At 39.7% G+C, this 21562-nt stretch overlaps 1 protein-coding gene across 1 annotated transcript in view; it reads right to left on the reverse strand.

The window, feature by feature from the left end:
• Positions 1–21562, reverse strand: part of LOC126101455 (ankyrin repeat domain-containing protein 50) — a 148791-nt gene that overhangs the window by 42578 nt on the left and 84651 nt on the right. The window contains exons 12-18 of the mRNA XM_049912108.1: positions 18481–18575; positions 17438–17664; positions 15530–15776; positions 12733–12916; positions 12420–12636; positions 11090–11284; positions 7582–7892 (exon numbers count right to left, since the gene is read on the reverse strand). Coding sequence (XP_049768065.1) covers positions 7582–7892; positions 11090–11284; positions 12420–12636; positions 12733–12916; positions 15530–15776; positions 17438–17664; positions 18481–18575 — 1476 coding nt within the window. The remainder of the gene's footprint in view (positions 1–7581; positions 7893–11089; positions 11285–12419; positions 12637–12732; positions 12917–15529; positions 15777–17437; positions 17665–18480; positions 18576–21562) is intronic.

Genomic DNA, 21562 nt, shown 5'->3' on the forward strand with positions numbered 1-21562 from the left:
TGTGGAAATCATCACATATTCCAACACAAAAAAAGCTGAAAGTTGTACCATCTCTACAGTGAGTGATGGTAACCACATTTTTTGACTGTCATGGAATGATTTAGCAGCATGCAGTTCCCCTCACAATACTATTACAGCTGCATACTACACATTAGTACAGGTTGTGTGACAACTATCATAGTCATATACAAAGTGACTTTTTTCCTCTGTGTATGAGCTCTAGGGATTGATCAATGAGAGGATATGGAACAAAAAAGGTCTGATAACTAATGTCTAGAAATGCACCCTCTCCTGCCATAGTAACTGATAGTGTTATGTCCAATTCACTTCTCTTACTGACTCAGCTTGTAGTGGATGTAATACGGCATTGTGCATAATGGTTCCATATTCAAATCAAGAGCTTGCTGACACGGTGTTTACTTATGGAAAGGCAAATGGGAACTGACAGTGGGCAGCAAGGTTGCATTGGGAGACCTATCTCCACCAACAACAACCACAGCATTCAATGTTTGCAACAGTGTTTTGTAATTTGTCTGAGAAAGGGTCATTTCAGGCAGCAGTAAATCATGAAGGACGTACCTGAAATGTTCAGACACCCAGACACCACACTTGAAGGAAAATGTGATTAACATTGTGGAAGACAGTTGGCCCATCAGTACAGGGTAAGCCAGATGACTGCATGGAACATTCTCCGTGGCAACTGTTGTTATTCTGATTACTTACAGTGTGTGCATGGCTTATAAGCGACAGACTTTCCACATCACGATCAATTTTGTCACTGGTTTCTTCACCAGGCAACCATGATCCCAGGACTTGTCATCCATCCTATTGACAGGTGAGGCCACCTTTAAGCGCAGAGGTATCTTCAACTTTCATAAGTCATCTGTGGGATAGTATGCAGAACCCCCATGGTATGGTGACAGCGAATCATCAGCATCGGTGAAGCCGGAATATGTGGGCCTGGGTAATTGGCAATCACAGTTTGGGACTAGTCTTCCTTCCATGTCGCCTAACAGGCCGGAACTACCGGCATTTCTTGCGGGGGACTTTGCCATCCCCTACTACAAGAAGTATCACTGATGATTTGAAGGGTCATGTGGCTGCTACATGTTAGTGCTCCAGCCCACTTCACCATTAACATTCAGATGCATTTCAGTTGTCTTCTCTGGTTGATGGATCAGACAAGGGGGTCCAGCTGCTTGGCCTACTCATTCATCGGATCTCAACCAGTGCAATTTCTTGTTATGGGGCCATCTCAAAAGTACTGTGTATTCAGAGCCTATTTCAGAAGTGGAGACACTGGAGCAGCGTATTCATACTGCCACTGACACAGTTCGGATGCAGCCTGGCTGATGTGAATGTGTGAGACGGAGCATGCTATGGCATGAACATGCATGCGCTTAGGCACATGGAAACCATTGTCAGCTCCTACTGTAACTGTGGCTGTGGCTGCATGGTACAGTGTATATTAGACTGCAGTCTCTGTAATACTGTATTATTGAATAAATGGTCTCTAGCATGGAAACCATGCATTTCCGAACATAAGATCATTAAACCTTTTTTATTCCATATCCTCTCGTCTATCAGTCCCTAGAGTTTGTACACAGTGAAAAAAATCACCCTGTATAAATTATGCAGCGCACAAACAAATATAGTAGCTAAAATGCAGGGCTATTACAAATGATTGAAGCGATTTCGTAAATTCACTGTAGCTCCATTCATTGACATATGGTCACGACACACTACAGATATGTAGAAAAACTCATAAAGTTTTGTTCGGCTGAAGCCGCACTTCAGGTTTCTGCCGCCAGAGCGCTCGAGAGCGCAATGAGCAAAATGGCGACAGGAGACGAGAAAGCGTATGTCGTGCTTGAAATGCACTCACATCAGTCAATCATAACAGTGCAACGACACTTCAGGACGAAGTTCAACAAAGATCCACCAACTGCTAACTCCACTCGGTGATGGTATGCGCAGTTTAAAGCTTCTGGATGCCTCTGTAAGGGGAAATCAACGGGTCGGCCTGCAGTGAGCGAAGAAACGGTTGAACGTGTGTGGGCAAGTTTCACGCGTAGCCCGCGGAAGTCGACGAATAAAGCAAGCAGGGAGCTAAACGTACCACAGCCGACGGTTTGGAAAATCTTACGGAAAAGGCTAAAGCAGAAACATTTCTTAAACAGGAGATTAGAAAACCGATGGATCGGTCGTGGTGGAGATCATGATCAACAATTCATATCATGGCCTCCACGCTCTCCCGACTTAACCCCATGCGATTTCTTTCTGTGGGGTGACGTGAAAGATTCAGTGTTTAAACATCCTCTACCAAGAAACGTGCCAGAACTGCGAGCTCAAATCAACGATGCTTTCGAACTCATTGATGGGGTCATGCTGCACCGAGTATGGGAGGAACTTGATTATCGGCTTGATGTCTGCCGAATCACTAAAGGGGCACATATCGAACATTTGTGAATACCTAAAAAAACTTTTTGAGTTTTTGTATGTGTGTGCAAAGCATTGTGAAAATATCTCAAATAATAAAGTTATTGTAGAGCTGTGAAATCGCTTCAATCATTTGCAATAACCCTGTAGAAGTTGTTGATCAGTACTCTCACAATTATGTAAGTACATTCCAAGGAAATGATCAGATCTTTCTCAGATGGGGTGGTGACTCATCACAGCAATGCATAGTCTCGCACCACAAATCGAATCACATAGTTTCTGGCTCAATTCAACATTAACTGAGACTGCATACACCTTATGGCCCTGATCTTGCAGCCTGTGATTTCTTTTTATTCCCATCGCTAAAGACAAAGCTTCAGGCCATTCGATTAGAGAATTCCTGACACAGTGATCAAGAAAAGTGAGCAGATTTTCATGTACCAGGCAAAAATTGGCTGCACAATGTGTCTGAGGACTGGCAGAGCTGCTACAAAAAGTGCATTCAAGTAGGAGGTGAGTACCTTGAAAAATATCATGTAAACTTTGTATTGGAGTAATAAACATCTTTGAAAACAATCAGTCTCAGTCTTTGTTGATCAGCTCTCATACATATAATTCTACACAGAGCTGACAACTGATTTTAGACTACCATGAACGGCTAGATTAACAGCTAACTAATATTTTATCTACATTGTTGCAGTTCATGTTGTTATTAATGTTATACAAATGACTGTATTTGTGGAATTTTTATTTCTTTGTGGGCTTCCCTGTAACTATTTTCACGTTCTGTTATACACCAGCACAGAATTCTATTAATGTTGATAACATATGTTGTGTATGAGGAACAAGGTAAGGTCAGAAGATTGGATTGTTTTTTATAAGTACCATATTGCAAACTGACTCAAAAGAAGGGTAATGCTGAAAGGAGACGACATGAAGCATCAAGGAATAGTTCATGTGGTAATGGAGAGAAGTGAGAGGGTGGAAATGACAGAGGGAAACCTAGGCTTGAATAAAGTAAGTAGGTTCATATGGATAGAGGCTGCAGTAACTATCTACAGTAGTTGCACAGGATAGATTAGTGTGGAGAACAGCAGTGAACCAATCTTCAGAAAAAAAAGTTTGCAGTACTTTGCATAGGTTACAGTTGTTATACAGTGGCTAAGTGAATGATGAAATCATTGCTAATTGGATACATAAGAGACTGCTCCTTGGTATCCTCTCTATACTCTTATAAATTTTGAAATTTTTTGTTCACATTTCTAAGTTCCAGTACTTTACATTAGACTATCAATTTGCTTTTCTCGTTTTGTTTTCATACCAGAACTATAGGTGCCTATCCCATTGTTTGCAAGATAACACACAGGACACAAAGGGGGCAAGCAACAATCATGAGAGCATCTCCAAATTCACCTACGTACACACTCTTCGCAGCTATAAGACTCATGCCAAACTTTTGACGGTGCAATGATGTGAGAAGTGTCTAAAATTTAAATTAAATCTGTGTGCTGCCTCCTTGCACTTGTCTCAGGATCTTTGGCTGACTTGTGTACTTGCTAGTCTTACTTTTGCTAGCACAAGTCATTAGCTCTTCCATTTCTTGTAGGTGAAATGCCAACAAAAGAACTAAATAACCATTGCACAAAGAAGGCCCCAAAAATAACAACGGGAGAAGATGTATCAGGAAATGGTTGTCAAAGCCCCACAAATAAAAATTAAAATTTAATGTCCTAATGTCCCGGAATATAATGGGCTATCAGCCACCCAACACCAAGTCACATTCTGCCTAGTGTGTCTATGAACAGCAGTAATGGGAAGACAGGTGTTCACAAAACTACTCTCATGACTGCTGATGTAGACAATAAAAAGCATATCTCCTCAATAATTCTCACAAGGCTGGGTCTCGCCAAGGTAAATTTCTGCACCTTACCAAGAACTGAACCTGTGCCTCTCATGAGGCAGTTGGCCACCCTGCTCTCACAACTGCCACAGAAGTAGACTTGATGACAATCATAAACTAAACTGAATCACAATGGCAACAATGATCTGTGACTATTAATCTGGCACTGAAATATTATGTACTGTAAAAAATATGTACACATATTAGGAAAGTATGCCTCATTTGCTTGTAACTATTATATCTTTTTCATTTTCTCTTTCTAAGAAAATCAGTCCTCCAAACTAGTATGCAAGCATACCTTCCATGCCATGTCCAAACTTTGGCCTAATCCACCATCTGTCCTAATGAATCAGTTGCAAAGAAGTACACATCATTACCCAACACTTCCCTGGACTGGAGCAACTTAACCACATCCTTCACAAGGACTTTACTAGAAATGAGGAACGTCCTTCTCATAATACTTCTCATATCTCTCAAAGTTGTATTCTGCTGTCCACCAAAGCTATGAAATAGCCTGGTTCATCCTTAATGCCTTCATAGCCTGGTTCATCCTTAATGCCAGTGGAGCCATCCGAAACCCTTTTCCTGTGGAAGACCTAGTTTTTACACCTGTCCTGTTCAACCCTTCCCCCTCCCCAACAGGAAATCCTCTTCCAGTCGCATCTCAGGCACGTCCTAAACTATGAGAGGAATGACTGTCTGTAAAAGCTGTCATGTTATACACCAATTGTGCTGAAACTTTTACACAGCTTTTTACACAGGCATGACCACCAACCAGCTGTCCTTCAAATGAATGTCCAATACCAAACTGTGGGATAAACACAGATAAGCACAACAAGAATGAATTCATTGGTTGCACCACCACCTAGACCATCTGGATCCTCCATATCCAATACCCGTATCTCTGAAATATGGTGGTTGGACAAAAATGTGTAAACACAGTGAAAATGCATGTTTCAACATGAATGCAGATGCTAACCAAGCCTGCTGGTTGTGCAGTTGTATTTGACCATGAACGGCACCTGTGCAGTATCCTCAATAAGTTACAACTGTCAGTTATGTTCAGAAGAATGTTATGTGTAGTTGTGAGTGCATTGTGCTGGAGTTAAGTGATTTCAAATGTGGGCAAGTTGTTGGTGCTTCTATAACAATGGTAGCTGAAGTGTTTGGTGTTTCAACAGGCACCACATTGAAAATTTATACCACATACCGAACTAAAACTAAACTCTGTCCAAAGAAGCCTTGGATGGCTCAGTGGTACAGACCAACTGCCGTGTTATCCTCAGCCTATTGACCACTGGATGCGGATGAGGAGGGGTATGTGGTTATCACACCGCTCTCCCCGCCACTGTCAGTTTTCATGACCAGAATCACTACTTCTCAATCCAGCAGCTCCTCAATTTGCCTCACAAGGGCGGAGTGCACTCCGCTTGCCAACAGTGCTCGGCAGACCACACTGTCGCCCATTCAAGTGCTAGCCAGGCGCAACATCACTTAACTTTGGTGATCTGGCATGGACTGATGTTACCACTGTGGCAAGGGTGTTAGCTATACTACATACAGGAAAAGCAGAAAAACATCATCTGGGAATTCACAACATGGACAAAAGTGTGTATTGGGTGATCATTACAGATAGTCACTGAAGAGGATTGTGACAAAAAATAAGGGAACGAGAGCTTGAAAAGTCATTGCATAACTGAATGTCACATTCATGAAGCCTGTCAGCACTAAAACAACATGAAGGAAGTTTCATAAACAGAGAAATGCAAGATGAGCTGAAACTCCAAAATAGCTCATGTGAGACGCAAATGCCTGTAAAAGGAAAATGCGCAGCCGAAATCATAAAAACTGGGGTATGGAGCAATGGAAGAATGTCATTTGGTCAGACAATTCTTGTTTCACACTGTTTCCAGCTTCTGACTGAGTTTGCACCCCAAGAGCGAAACATGGCAGGGGCTTGGTGAAGATATGGGTAGTGGTATCACAGTATTCTATGATCCCATTGATACTGTGCAAAATACATTACTGGATTATGCAACCATTTTGGTTGATCAGGTCCATCCTATGGTACAATGTTCATTCTGAAACAGTGATGCTGTATTCCAAGACAGCAGGGCCCCATTTCAGACAGCTCACTCTGTTTTCTTGTGTGCATGAGGAGGAATTGTTGCATCTCCCCCAGCAACCAGACTCACCAGATCTCAATGTTATTCAGCCTTTGTGGTTTATACTTCGGAGAGAAAGGTGCACAATTGCCATCCACCTCCATCGTCCTTAAGTGAACTGCCACTGTCTTGCAGGAAGAAGGGTATAAGATTTCCTTAAAAACCATACAACACATGAATTTATCCATTTCGAGATGACTGAAAGCTGTATTAAATGCCAACACATTCCCTAAATTTTATTAATCATGGTCATGTTTTGTGCATCTTTGGTGCTTCAATATTTTTCTCCATTCCATGTGCGTAAAAGGGCATTTTCTTTAGGATATATCTTTTGGTTACTCAATCCTCCTCATGTGAATTCTGCTAATGCTTGTCCCACTTCCATTTCCATTCCTGTCACATCACATCATTAATCTACACTTATACTTACCCCTCTCTCTTTTCCTGTGCTCTATGTATCATCACCCACACAGCTCTTCCACTCCAATCCTACATATCACTGTGTGCCACACACAACTCCTTGTGCCTGCACCAGACTCAGCTCACCACTGCCACATTCCTAAAACATTCTCTTGCTGCCTCTCGCTTCCAGTCATTAGCCACTCTTATCACACCCCTTCCACCTCCTCCCCATGTCCTTAATCCTAAGGTCCCACTCCATCTGAGAACCATTCACACAAGTTAGGCTGCAGTCCCAGGATAATGTTGTTAGCTTGGATATTGGAGCCATGCTTTTGAGCCTACTTGTGCCTGTTGAGTGTTTGACACTTCATCTACATGAGGGTTATATTTACCCTTCCATTATTTGTATTCTACCCAGTACTTCCCCACACTGCATTAAAATCAACTGCAGGTATAGTGGTTCATCACAGTTTGTGGTTGTAATCCACCATCCAGAACAAAATGCATTCAAAGACAGTGCTATAATCTAAAGATTGCAGAAGTAAAATACAAGCTTTTGATCTGTACTGAGATTAGAACTATCCTGCAAATATTACTGTCACAATAATATAATTTAAATGGTAATGGCTCATTATCCAGGAAACTAGTTCACTGTACTAGTGGCTACACAATTACCTGATGTTGAGGATGCTGCATTGGTGTAGACGGGGCTCCTAGAGCTGTACTAGCAGTGCTCGTACCACCAGCAGTGCCGGGTTCCTGGGATCTCTGTGAGCTCTTTGTGGAGCCAGTGAAGTTGCTGCTGGACTTGCTGTTGCTGGAGTTGTTACCAAGTGACACAAAGGAGCGCCGCTTGCCAGAGTCCGGAGACTCGACAGGTGAGCAACTTCGGCAAGGCCCTGGCCCCGGAGGGCACAGCACCGCTGAGGAAGGTTTCGTCTCTGCTGTCGAACCCGAAGTCAGCGAGGTTGCACTGCTGCTGCCACCTGCCACATTAACAAAGATAGTAACCTCATTGTCTACTTAAGTAGTTTCTTGAAGATGGAACCTACACTGAAAAATCATCATACTCTGATAGAAACTACTTGTTAATTCACATTTGCCACATACCACTACTGTGCTTCATGGCTGTGGGTGATACGCGTGCTGTTATGTAAAGCTGTGTGTCTCCCACATCTATGTTTGCATCACCAGAGGTATGGTGTGAGGCGAACATACGTCCTTTGTTGACACTGTTCATAAGGGCCAACAAGACAACAGGAGACTGACGAATCTCATGTACCAACCCACCCATAACTTCAAAATGTGCAATTATTTAAGAAAATGAAGGTCAGCAATATGTAGCAGTGACTGCTAAACTGTTCATCATGGTCACTATTGAGTCACAAACTTAAGTCACCTCCTTTTTTCTCCAACCTGACAACAGTCTCACAATGTGTTGTACATTACATAAAATCCAAATCATATACTCAAAATTAGTATATTTTATTTCTCATAAAAATATGTATCACCATGCAGCTGTGTTTACTTCTTCCATAAACATTTTGTGGTCTGAATTCAGTTTGTGTGTAAAATCAAGACCTAATGACAGTTCACCATTTCCAAATGGTTAAGATTCATGCAATATGGTAAAAACTTACATAAAAATGGATGTTTTCTACAATTATGATGATAATTGTTTAAATGATGTGGAATGACATTTGTTATGTGTTTCTGAACATTCTTCCTCTTATCTCATGTATCAAGATATGAAAGTCCTGTTTCATAGACATTTTTCTCTCATTTTTCCTTGGTAGTAAAGACACACAACTATTCTACTTTCACATGTCAAGGTGACCATTTGTACGAATACTTTGCAAACTGATATAAGAGGTCTCCCATTTTCCATTTACCTCTCAAAGTATTATCACACATTGGACACAAATTGACACAATCTTAATTTAAGTGAAATTCCTTGTTCAGCCTCCTTTGCTGTTGTGTTTCATTCCTGAACCCAGGGACTATGCCTTTTATTTTGTATTTACACCACTAAAGATAACAAAAGTCATGGGATAACTCCTGACATTGTGTCAAACCAACTCCTGCACAGCATACTGCAGCAGCTCGACGTGGCATGGACTGAACTGAAAATCTCCTGCGGAAATATCGAGCAATGCTGCCTCCACAGCTGCCCATAATTGCGAAAGTAGTGTTGGTGCAGGACTTTGTTCATGAACTGACCTCTTGATTATGTCCCATAAATGTTTGTTTGGATTCATGTTGGGCAATGTGGTTGGCCATCATTTGCTCAAATTGCCCACAATGTTATCCAAACCAACTGCGAAGACTTGTGACATGGCACACTGTCAGCCATAAAAAGTCCATCATTGGATGGCTGCAAATGGTCTCGAAGTAGCCAAATATAACCAGTTTTAGTCAATGATCTGTTCAGTTGGACCATAGGATCTAGTCCAATTCACGTAAACACAGTCCACACCATTATGGAGCCACCACCAGTTTGCACTGTGCCTTACTGACAACTTGGGTTGATGGCTTCGTGAGGTCTGCGCCACACTCGAACCCTGTCATCAGCTCTTACCATCTGAAATTGTGACTTGTGTGACCAGATCATGGTTTCCCAACCCTCTCAGGTCCAACTGATGTAGTCATGAACATAGGACAGGTGCTGCAGATGATGATGTGTCGTTAGCAAAGGCACTCGCATTGGTCGTCTGCTGCCATAACTTGTTAACACCAAATTTTCCTGCACTAGCTTAACAGACACATTCGTCTTACATCCCACATTGATTTTTGCTATTACATCACACAGTACTGCTTGTCTGTTAGCACCGATAACTCTACACAAATGTCACAGCTCTTGGTCATTAAGTGCAGGCTCTCAGCCACTACATTGTCCATGATTAGAGGTAATGCATGAAATGTGGTATTCTCAGAACATTCTTGACACTGGATCTCAGATTATTTAATTCCCTACCAATATCCAAACTGGAATATCCCATGCATCTAGATCCAACTACCATTCCACATTCAAAATTTGTTAATTCCCATTGTGCAGCCATAATCACATCCAAAACCTTTTCACATGAATCACCTGAGTACAAATGACAGTTCTGCCAATGCACTGCCCTCTTAAACCATGTGTATGTGATACTACTGCCATCTGTATATGTGCATATCGCTATCCCATGACTTCTGTCACCTCAGGATACAACACTGGTGACAGAACGTGTGTATTTTGTACACCACATTACCTGCCTGTACAAGTAAACAATCACTTATTGGCATGTGAACCTGTGAGTTCTAATGAGAGGAAAACAGTTACAATGAGTGAAGGGTCTAATAACAAATAATTTGAATCTGAGTATTATGTTCTCAATGCTTACTCTCCACAGCTAATATAATTATTTTTCATTTCACTCAGCTACTGTTAAAAGATGATTATTCTAGACGAACATAATAATAAAATTTCTCATAATTCTTTGGCATGTAAGGAAACTGTCCATGATAGACAAAAGATTAAAATAATGAACAAAATAACTCTTACATGACTGAGGAAAACTATGTGATCTACTTGTATACAAATTTGGAGAAGAAGTGCAATCAATCACAGGATAATTATTTAATTTTTCATTCAAGATGGATGATTTGATTTCATTCAACAAGGAAATCAGGTAGATTTTTTACTGTTTAAATATTCCAGAATGTGATAATAACAGTAAATGAAATCAAATATTGAGTAAGCAGAGAGATGTGAGATTCAATATGACGATGTCTGAAGAAGATACAAGAATAATAATACGAAATTACAGTAAGGTATCTATTCATTTCATGGCTGGAATAAAAATGGGATACTGTGTGAGGTGTTAATGCATTTTATCACTGCCTTCTTCAAGTGCATATAATGGTAATTTCTGGATAGGCAATTCAGATCAGTGTACTAAGACTAGCAAGCTAGCATCAAATGTTACGCAGTTATATTCATTAGCAAAACGAAATATTATTGTTGAATACACACATTTTTTGCACATAGTTAACCTTGACGCTTTTTCTGATAATGTTATGAGATTGTGGAACTACAGATAGAGAGTGAGGGAGATGAACACAGGAGTGAATAGACAGGGAGGAGGAAGAGGAGTAGAGGCACTGGGGAGAGCACACATTTTTTTCCCAAAAGGCCTTTTACCTCCACTAGTACTTCTGGCTTGTGATGTCCTGTGCGAAAGAGAAAACTCCTCGAGGAGCCTCACAACACCCTCGTGACCGCTCTTGGCAGCGACGCGTAGAGCGTTGCGGCCACAGCGATCAGAGTGATTAGGATCTGCACCATGCTCTAGGAGTGCACGGACACAGCCTTCGTGTCCCTCCTGAGCAGCTATACCTGCAATTTTGTGGATAGGTATGATACAGGTTTAGTTTGCAAATATAGGAAGGCAATGAAATTAGTTGATAAACATATAAAACACCTTTAATAATACAACAAATATAACTGCACCAAAATTTAAAGTAAGCTGTTTACAAATAATTTAATTTGTTTCAGGGTAATTTTTTCCTAATCACACTGAGGTATGGTATCTTCATACATATGAAATTCACTGATTTTAGAAATGTTTGTTTCTACTTTTTTTCAAATCAAATTTAAGATAAGAAAAATATATTCCCTGAAATTTACAGAAATACTGTTCAATGAAAAGCCCAATATTTCTGGTTCTTCGTTTTTCTCACTTTGACTGAAAAATAACACCACCTGTAAGCCTGCACATCTGTCCCAAAACAGGCATCTGATCCCATACTTTGACAAGTCATACATCCTCTGGTAGTGATGTCTTTTTATTAAGAAAGCCCGGTGGTCTCCCATTCCATTTCCGAGATAAGAAGCCACCCATCAACTGTCCCACAAGTCCCAGCAGAAAGCTCAAGTGATGATTGTCTTGATATTCTCTACTTAAAGCACTGAAGCATCAGTAACTGTCATGTCAATTAGGAAATAATTCCAGCATTTGAGAGTATGCTGACTGCACACATCATTCTCATTCTCGTAGGTGATCAAAGTTATCAGCAGCTTTCATGATCTCACTGTATGTGACAATAGGTGGTAAGCTTAGTATCCTTTTAGTTCGTGTTCATTTTCCTAATTAGTGTTGAGTTGTCTTTGGGACTGTCCTATATTGTGACTATGGCCACATGTTTTCTGTCCTTTCACTACATGAGAACAATCCCATCTCTGTACTGAAACTGATAACCCTTTGGATAAGTGTGAAGACAGTTTATTCTTTTAAAGATATATTGCATATTTAGTATCAATGAATACATTTTCTGCAAGTTCTGAAAGCTTATGCCACATATTAGATGATATCAGAACTGGTAATGTTTACCAAGAACACAGAAAAATCATTATGTCATTGGGAAGTATACTTCCCATACAGTGGGAAAGGTTTAACACCAAAGTTTATAAATATGACTAGTTTATTTGAGTGCTTCCAGAAGAGTGCTTAAGCATAATTACATCAGCTTACCCAGTGCAGTGGCCCCCTGATTACACGTGTGGTCAGGTCTTGCCCCATGTTCCAGAAGCAGCTGCACAATGGCCGCATGTCCCTGCCATGAAGCCGAGTGCAGTGCTGTACGGTTCTCATTGTCTGTGGCATCAACGTCTGCACCTCCAACAGTCAGCAGTAGTGCCACCATTTCTGCATGTCCCTGCCATGCACTTACGTGCAACGGAGTACGGCCCTGTTTGAAACGAAAACCCAACCATCAATAATTATTTACTTACAAAAACTCGTGAAATAATGTTCATTTAAAATATGATCACAAACAGGCATTTACCTCAGAATCTCTTGTTTCAACATCTGCATTCCCCTCCTCTAATAACAGCCTTGCCATGGCCAATCTGTTCTCCAGAGCAAGAACATAGAGAGTGCTCCGTCCGTCTGCATCTAATACATTAACATCAGCACCGTGGGCCAGAAGGCTAATCACAACATCACTGTGACCTTCCACTGCTGCTAACCTAGGAGAAAATTATAATGTTACAGTGTATATGGTGTAACTATACTACCTGCAGGCATTTTATTTGTCTCTGGCATGAATAATAAGTCATAAAAGAAATAGTTTATCTGACAGTCTTTGTGCTCAGACAACAGGATAGCACAGCATCATCCACAGTGCCAGTGTTTAATGAAGTGTGTCAGTCATCACACTGCATTTAAAGAATTTTTTGTGTTAAAACAAGTGATGAAAAATATTTTGTATCATCACATTTTCTGTTCAATAGGACCTATCACATACAGCTTCCATTGGATACGCAGGTCAATTTAAACCTTGTTATAGACTCGACAACTATACCTACTCTCTGCAAAACACTGCACAGAGCATGGCAGAGGACATGTCCCACTTTTCCAATTATTAGGGCTTTCTCCCATTCCCTTCATATATGGATCGCACAAGGAATGATTGCTTAAATGCCTCTCTGCATGCTGCAATTAGTCTAATCTTGACTTTGTGATCCCTATTGAAGTAATGTGTAGATCAATCATTTAAAGTCAGTTCTAGAAACTTTCTAAGCAGGTTCTCATTACATAGCCTGTGTGTATCTTCAATTGTCTGTCAGCTCAGTTTTTACAGCATCTCTGTGACACTCTCCCATGGATCAAACAAACATGTGACTGCTTGTGCTGTGTCCATTCAAAATCCTTACTAGTCCTATCTCGTATGGGTCCCACACACTTTAACAATAATCTAGGATGGGCTACATGAGTCTTTTATTTGAAGTCTCCTGTGTAGACTGATAGCATTTCTCTAGTATTCTACCTATGAATCACAGTCTGCCAACTGTTTTAGCTATGATTAAGACTATGCAATCATTCCACATCATATTCCTACAACTTGTTACATCAATGCATTTGTATGAATTGACCGATTCCAACAGTAACTCAATGATTTTATTATAGTCATAGGATACCTTCCTCTCCCCCATTCTGTGGAGTGCACAGTTTCACATTCATGAACATTTACAGCAAGCTGCCATTCTTTGCACTACTTTTCAATATTATCAAGATCTCACTGTATGTTTGCACAGCTTCTTTCAGACATTACTTCATTATAGAGCACTGCATGGTGTGCAAAAAGTCTGAGATTACTATTAATGTTGTCTGCAAGATCATTAATACACAACATGAAGAGCAAGGATCCTGACAATCTTCCTTGGGGTATACCCAAAGTTTCTTCTACATCTGTCAATGACTCTCCATCCAAGATAGTTTGCAGTGCTCTCTCTACCAAAAAATCCTGGGTCCAGTTAAAAATTTTGCTTGATATACCATATGGTCATACTTTTGATAATAAGGGCTGATGTGGTACTAAGTCAAATGCTTGTTGGAAATCAAGGAATACCCACGGCAAAGCACAAACAAAAGGGACATTTATGTGTAAAATCAGTACAGCCTACTTCATATATCCCCAACTCTTCACTATCTCTTTCTGAAATAGAACATAAGCAGCATGACAGTAGTACACAGATGAATGATACATTGAAACCATTTGTTCTCATGAGCATTCTTCAGTATCTTGTTCATTACCCATACAATAGTTTCGTCTGTCAAATGAACATCTGTCTGTTCTAATTCTTTGAATAGTAAATTGTATGTCATCATACCCATTTTACATGTTCATATACCATGAGTTAAGGCAATAGAGGTGTCACTAAAATGCACTACAATAAGATCAGTCCATGAGAAATCTGTAAATTACATGAAAATATTATGGGGAGGTAAGTGTGGAAAAAGGATCATGTAAACTAGGTAGTAGAGAAATCATGGCTATTCTGTATAGAGAAACAAATCCTACAAAAGAAAATACTGAAAGTAAGTAAACTGTACTGTGATCGGGTCTTAGCACCCGTAGACAACAGTGGCCATGTGTGTGCGAGTTGTGCTTGTGTGAATAAGCATGAGTTTTCCATGTCTGATGAGAGACCTAGTCCAAAAGCTGACTATATCTTGCATTCTTTTTCAATGTGCTTGTCAGAAACTCAGCACCACTTCTATGTGGTGAGTAGTGTTCTATTCTCTTCATATTACAAATAGTTGGGAAATAAAGAATTCTTGTTTTTAAGTGAGACATATCTCTTACATGAAAAAATGTTCTATTTTCTTTTCTTGGTGAAGATGAAAGCACAAAATGCTGAAAGCTATGCTGGATGATTAGTTTTAGACACATGGTGTTTTAAATTACTCTTGCAATATCTGTTTTGTTAATTATAAACACAAAGTCTTCTGTGAGGGATTTGTTGTTCTATATTAATTATTCTTCATTTATTGGTTCAAGGAAGAGTAGTCAGAGGACTATAAACCCAATAAATCTATACAAAAGTTTCACTCGCCAGCTACTGTATGACTCACACCAAAAAGGAAGATGGATATCAACATTTCACCATGAAAGGCTACTTCAACTGCAGAGAGAGATAAAGGAAGAAAGCTCTCACATAAGATTTCAATTTATTTCAGTATCATGCAAAACAGCTGCTTTACCGATTTGTGCCTCTTTTTTAGTTGTATGTTGAACTAGGACAAGAAGACTTTGCAACACTATATCACCGTTAGTTCAAAGTGTACGTGACCAGTACCTGAGGGCAGTTTTCCCATCGTGTGCACGCTGGTCAGGAGGGGCAGCATGCTCTGAGAGCAGCATCGCCACTAGTAGCGAGTGCCCTTCCTGGGCGGCCAGCAGCAGCGGGCCTTTCCCATCATTGTCCGCTTCATCCACCCTCGCTCCTGCCTCCAGGAGAGCTTCACACACATCCTTATGACCTTCAAATGCTGCATAATGCAATGGAGTCCATCCAGAATTATCTCGATGCTGTTCATCTAACCCTGTAATGTTGAAAAATTCAATTTGCTACAGAAAAATCTGGAAATAATTCATCAAGCACTACAAACTGAGATTTTACTTTTAAAAGAAGAAATTTGCAACATAAAGCTGTTCTCAGCCCTAACATTGGTTTGAACTCTGCAACTGACGATATCAGTACTGCCATCATCCAGATGAATGATGATATTCTTCAATGTTCAGATGTGCACAACACCTAGGACTTAAAAGTATGTGTAAAAATTTCCTAAGTAGTTTTAGTATCCACTCAGAAATTAATTAATTCATGAAGTCTGTGAACAACTGCCTCTTATTCTTCTCAACAGTTTCCCAATACTGTTTCAAAAAATAATGCAGTACTTGCCCTCAAATGGACATAAGATACTGTGTGAGGATTGGTGGTGCCACCTGCAGTCATGTTTTTAAAATTCCTTTATTCACTGTATGAGGCTTTGGTGCAACACTGACTGTCATCAGGCCTTCAGTTGGTAATAATTGGCTCTGCATCTACGTATATAAAGGGCTTGCTATGCACATAAACAAGTTAGATTATTTATTTGACATGTGTAGTGAGCCCTTCAAACATGAACTGAACTGCAGACACTGATTTGATTTTATCCCTCGTAATGGTAGGATGGATAGTTGGTTTTAATCCAATCATCGCCAATTGAGGTCCTGGCGATGGTCCAGTGTAGCGCCAAAACGAGTCACACTGAATGAAGGAATTTTAAAGCACCAGCTGAAGGTGGTATCATCAATGCTCACATCTTTCCAGTTGCCAAATACAGATAGGTATACAAAAACTAAAATACTGATGTCACATGCTAGAAGACTTCTGTTATCCTCTATGCCCTCCAGAAGATTTAGAACATATTTCACAGGATTTCAAACATAAACTTGTTTTATGACACACACTATGAAACAACCACTATTGTGGTTTAATTCAACACATCATATGATTAGTGAAAACTCTAGAACTAAATGTGAATTGTTGTGTATGTTACATCTGCAACAGCCATCTCTTTGCTTCATATGCTCAGCTACAATAGTTGCAACCAGACACATTATATGACCATTATACACTATGTCTGCTCCATCAGCTCCTCAGTACACATGCATTCTAGCACCTCACATCGGAGATCACATACTTGTCCTCTCATAATAAATGAAATACCAGGTCTCCCTTACCTAGTATCCTACATGTGCCCATCTATAAAACAAAAACATTTACAAACAGCTTCTCTGTTGCTGTTGTCAGCCTCCAGAACAAGCAAGCCTACACAATGTGCACAATTCAATGCCATGTTGCTTTTAAGAAGCCGAAGCACTTGCTTCTGCCAATCTTTACATGTTTCTCAAAAAATCAATGTAAATGGCCTGCCACACAGTAAAGCAAATGCTTCCATCTTCTCCCAGTCTTCAGTAACACCACTTGATTTTCCCCCACCTACTTTCTCTCTCTCTCTCTCTCTCTCTCTCTCTCTCACACACACACACACACACACACACACACACCTCTATGTCATAGTAAATGTAACTCATAACACACTTGTAATGTAATATTTATATAGAACACCTGGTTAAATGCATGAGGAGGTAGACCTAGTCTTGCCAGGTTAAATAAATAAATAAATAATAAACTAAAACTGAAACTTGGATTACAAACCCCTGTCGAGCAGCTGCCGGACAACATCGGTGCCACCTTGTGCAGCAGCAACACTCAGCACAGTACGCCCTTCGGGATCAATGCTATCAACATAACAGCCCCAGAACAGAAGCAGCTCCACTACCGATGAATGCCCCATCGATGACGCAGCCCACAGTGGAGTGCGACCTGCTCGATCTGCGTGGTCAACATCAGCCTCATACTCCAGAAGTAATTCACAAACATCCCTGGCAACATAAAGATGTTTTTAGAATGGTTCAGTTGTCTCAGTTATTCAGAGATGCATTACACATCTACGGCAATGACATCCACTGCAACTGGAGCATCAAAAGAAATATTGTTCCTTGAGAAGCACAATATTTGAGTCATTAATACGAATTTTCAATTGAGCACAAAAATATAATAATTGTAAATTAAGCAAAAGAGTATCTACAACTTTTAAAGAAACCAGCCTGCAATTATAAGACTCTTAAGCACATGAATGTGAAGGATTAGTGGAGAAAAGAGTAACACACGGTTGATGGGTGCATTGAATGGCTAATTACGGGGTACTGAATTGAACCAGAGGGAAAAAATATTTATAGCACAATTAAACAATTAAAAGAAGGTCTGTTCATAGGATATATCCCGAGACATCAATAATCATCAGTTTGGTAATGGACAGAAGTGTGGAGGGTAAGAACTGACAGGGCAACCAAAGCTTCAATACAATAATCAAGTGCAAATGGATGCACGTATTATTTAAATATTTAAAATCATAAGCAAAGAACCATTGCTAGACCTCACACTGGTCATTTTGATACCATGTATGTCTGCTTCCAACTATTTGTCTGGCTATGAAAATCTGGATAAAAATCCATTGTACAGTTTACAGGGAGTCTTTGTTTTCACTCTGCTGAAGCATTTGACCAAAAGTTATGCCAAATAAAAAGAAAGCTGATTCAACTGATTTTATTATATGAGTAATTAGTACTGTTCCTTAAGTTTTTATTTTTTGTTTATACAAAGTAAACAAATTCTATGACAAATAATGCATTATATACCTGTGACCTTCAAAGGCAGCAACCAGCAGTGGGGTCATTCCATCTTTGTCCTGGTGGTCCACAGCAGCTCCACGTTCAAGGAGGATATTTACTACCTGAAGTGCAAATACAATCATTGGAGATTCACCATATTGTGTAATCATAAACTGGCAAGTGTAATAACAACAAATATCAGGATAATATGAACACAGCTCAGAAATTCTGTAAATATCTGGATTTAGTTAAACTGCTGAAGTGTATGTGACTGCTAATAATTTGAGAAGCCACACCATTTGGGAGTCAGATAGGTGGACACAAATGAAGAATATTACAATTATAATCCAACTGTTGTAACATATTTTTAATAATATGTATTATTGGATGGGGGTGAGAGTACTTCACTCCCACTCTAAAAAAAAATTTTAAAAAGCACAATTTGTTAATTGTAGTTGACTTATATTAACATCATACTTTTTAAAGAGGTATCGATGACAGTACTGTCCAGAACTTGATAACATCTTTAGCAGACTCTTAGCAATACCAGTGCATTTTCAGTAATGTGTACTACCAAGAGCATGTGGTGTTGGGGCATTGGAGGGGGAGGGGGTGGCAGTACTTCATGACCACCAGAAAAAATTTCTTTAAATATTAATTTTGTTAAGTATTGTTGACTTTTACTCAGAACATACTTTTTAAAGGCATATGCATGTCAATGAGCATCCTGAACATGAAGATTTTGAATATGACATTCAAAGTGAAATTGTGGGTTAAGTTTAAATAAAAAATTCAAAACATTTAGGGATTCTGGTATAAGATTTCATTAAAAGCAAGAAATATTTTTTTCAAAATTTTAATATACAGCACCTGACTAGATTACAGTATTTTCAAAAGGTGAGCACAAAGTACACCCCCTGCTCCATAAAAACTGGTATTGCAATGGTTAAGGGGGGATGTAACAGATTTTTGTCCAAAAAATCGAGTTTTCAAAAATATTATTTTCTTGATCTACACAGTTTAATCCATGTTGTGTGTGCATTTTATCACAACAGCAGCTTTAGAAATGCCTTTAAATTGTTAAACTCTGCACTGGCGGCCGCTCCCACCTTTTCCGACATTTGCTTCATCAGAATTTTTGCCAGTGTGAAGGCTATTTTTTTTCAATATCTTTGGCTGACATCTATATCTCTGGCTGACTTCTATATCTTTGTCTGTAAACTTTCTTGCATGTGGTTTATTTACATTTTGACAATAGTAACACATATTAGTAGGTGGAAGGTTTGATTCAGAAACGTTTACGTGGAAGTCAAGATTTATGCATAATGGGTGGTGGAAAAACTATGTTTAGGAAATGGAGGTTTCATGAAAATCAGCTTACCAACAAAAAACAGGAAGCAGCACTAAATAAAGAACATAAGCTCTCAGCTTCAGCATCAAAACTTGAGACATGATAATTGTACAGGTGCATGAATGATGCTGATATGGATTCCACTTATTGATTTAAAGCTTCTCATCAAATGGAACTTGTTGAGATCTGCTGGACCAAAATGAAGCTGAAACTGACAATTTTCTGGATAGCACCGTCACCAGAGATGAGACATGGTGTCACCACTATGAGCCGGAATCCAAAAGACAGTCCATGGAATGACGGCATGTGTATTCTCCATCAAAGAAGAAATTCAATAGTCAAGTGGTGTGTACAGTCTTCTGGGATAGCCAGGGTATGGTTCTTTTGGATGTCCTGGAGCCTGGAGAAATTGTCAATTCAGCAAGCTATGAGATGACACTGACTAAGCTGAAAGCTTGAATTTCCAGGGTAAGGCCAGAGAAGGAGGCCAACTTTCACCTGCAACATGATAATTCCAGGCCCTACACCAGTTCTGTGACCACAAAACTCATTGCAAAATTCAGATGGGCTGTTTCACCACGTCCGCCATACAGTCATGATTTTCAGTCTTCTATCTCTGAAAGATGGACTACATGGTAAACATTTTAAAGACTCAGATGCTGTTGACAAAGCTGTAAGGAAGTGGTTAGCCTCAGCTGGTTCTGATTTTTACAAGCATGGTATGCAAGCTCTGGTTCATCATTGGCAAAAGTGGATAATGACTGGTGGTGACTATGTGGAAAGATGACAAATCTGTAGCTGAAATATTGCTCTATTTAGCTGTGCTGTTGTGATTTATGTATCTCCTGTAGTTTCCATTAATCAAAATAGGAGGCATTTATTTCGGAACAACCCTCGTATGTCATGAATAAACTGAATTGCTACAGAAAAAGTTCCATGTTAATTAAATTTTCAGTTTTGTGGTTTCATAATAAACACTGTCCTGCACCTGCCTGTACAGCAAACACACAGTGTCCTAGCATGCAAGTCACAGTGGTCAGCCAAACCATGAACAAATTCACACTAGAGGCTGGTACTCCACTCAGTCTGAGTGTGGTTTCTAGATGGTTTCCCATCCATGTTTAGGCAAATGCTGAGCTGCTCTCCAAATTCTGCCTCAGAGAATATGATACACAACCAGTTAAAACATGATAACACACAGAACAATGTTTATATCACTCACAGGCAGATGCTGCACATGAATTTCTTCCCTTAGATTACCATGACGACTGTGATATCAGGAAAAACATCTGGCCACAAAGTTTAATGAAATAAAATTTGTCAAATCCTTATGAAATGGACCCCACACCAGACAGGTAAGCTTTCCAGAAAAGAAGAAGAAGAAGAAGAAGAAGAAGGAGACGATTATAAAAGCTGTATTCCAATACTCTGCTTATGTCAGTGTCACAACATTCAAGCTTATCCAACGTCGTCATTTTTCTTAAAGCCACTATGTGACATATTGTGGTTACAAAGAAATTACAAAACCTGTGGTGGAGCAAGAGTTAATAATATTATAACACTGAGAATGGATGAGTGCTGTGAATACATCATCACCAAAATGTTGCAATTCAATTTTTGTAGTTTGACCACAAGCACTGAAACTTAATTGTGGTGTGACAATTGCTGTGCAACTATTCATGAGACACTGGTTACCCAATAACAATAAGAAGATTAAAAATATAAATCAAGCTCCATCTAATCAGTAGAATACTGAAC

The sequence above is a fragment of the Schistocerca cancellata genome, chromosome 9 (genome assembly GCF_023864275.1).
Source record: "Schistocerca cancellata isolate TAMUIC-IGC-003103 chromosome 9, iqSchCanc2.1, whole genome shotgun sequence".
Taxonomy (NCBI): Eukaryota; Metazoa; Arthropoda; class Insecta; order Orthoptera; family Acrididae; genus Schistocerca; species Schistocerca cancellata.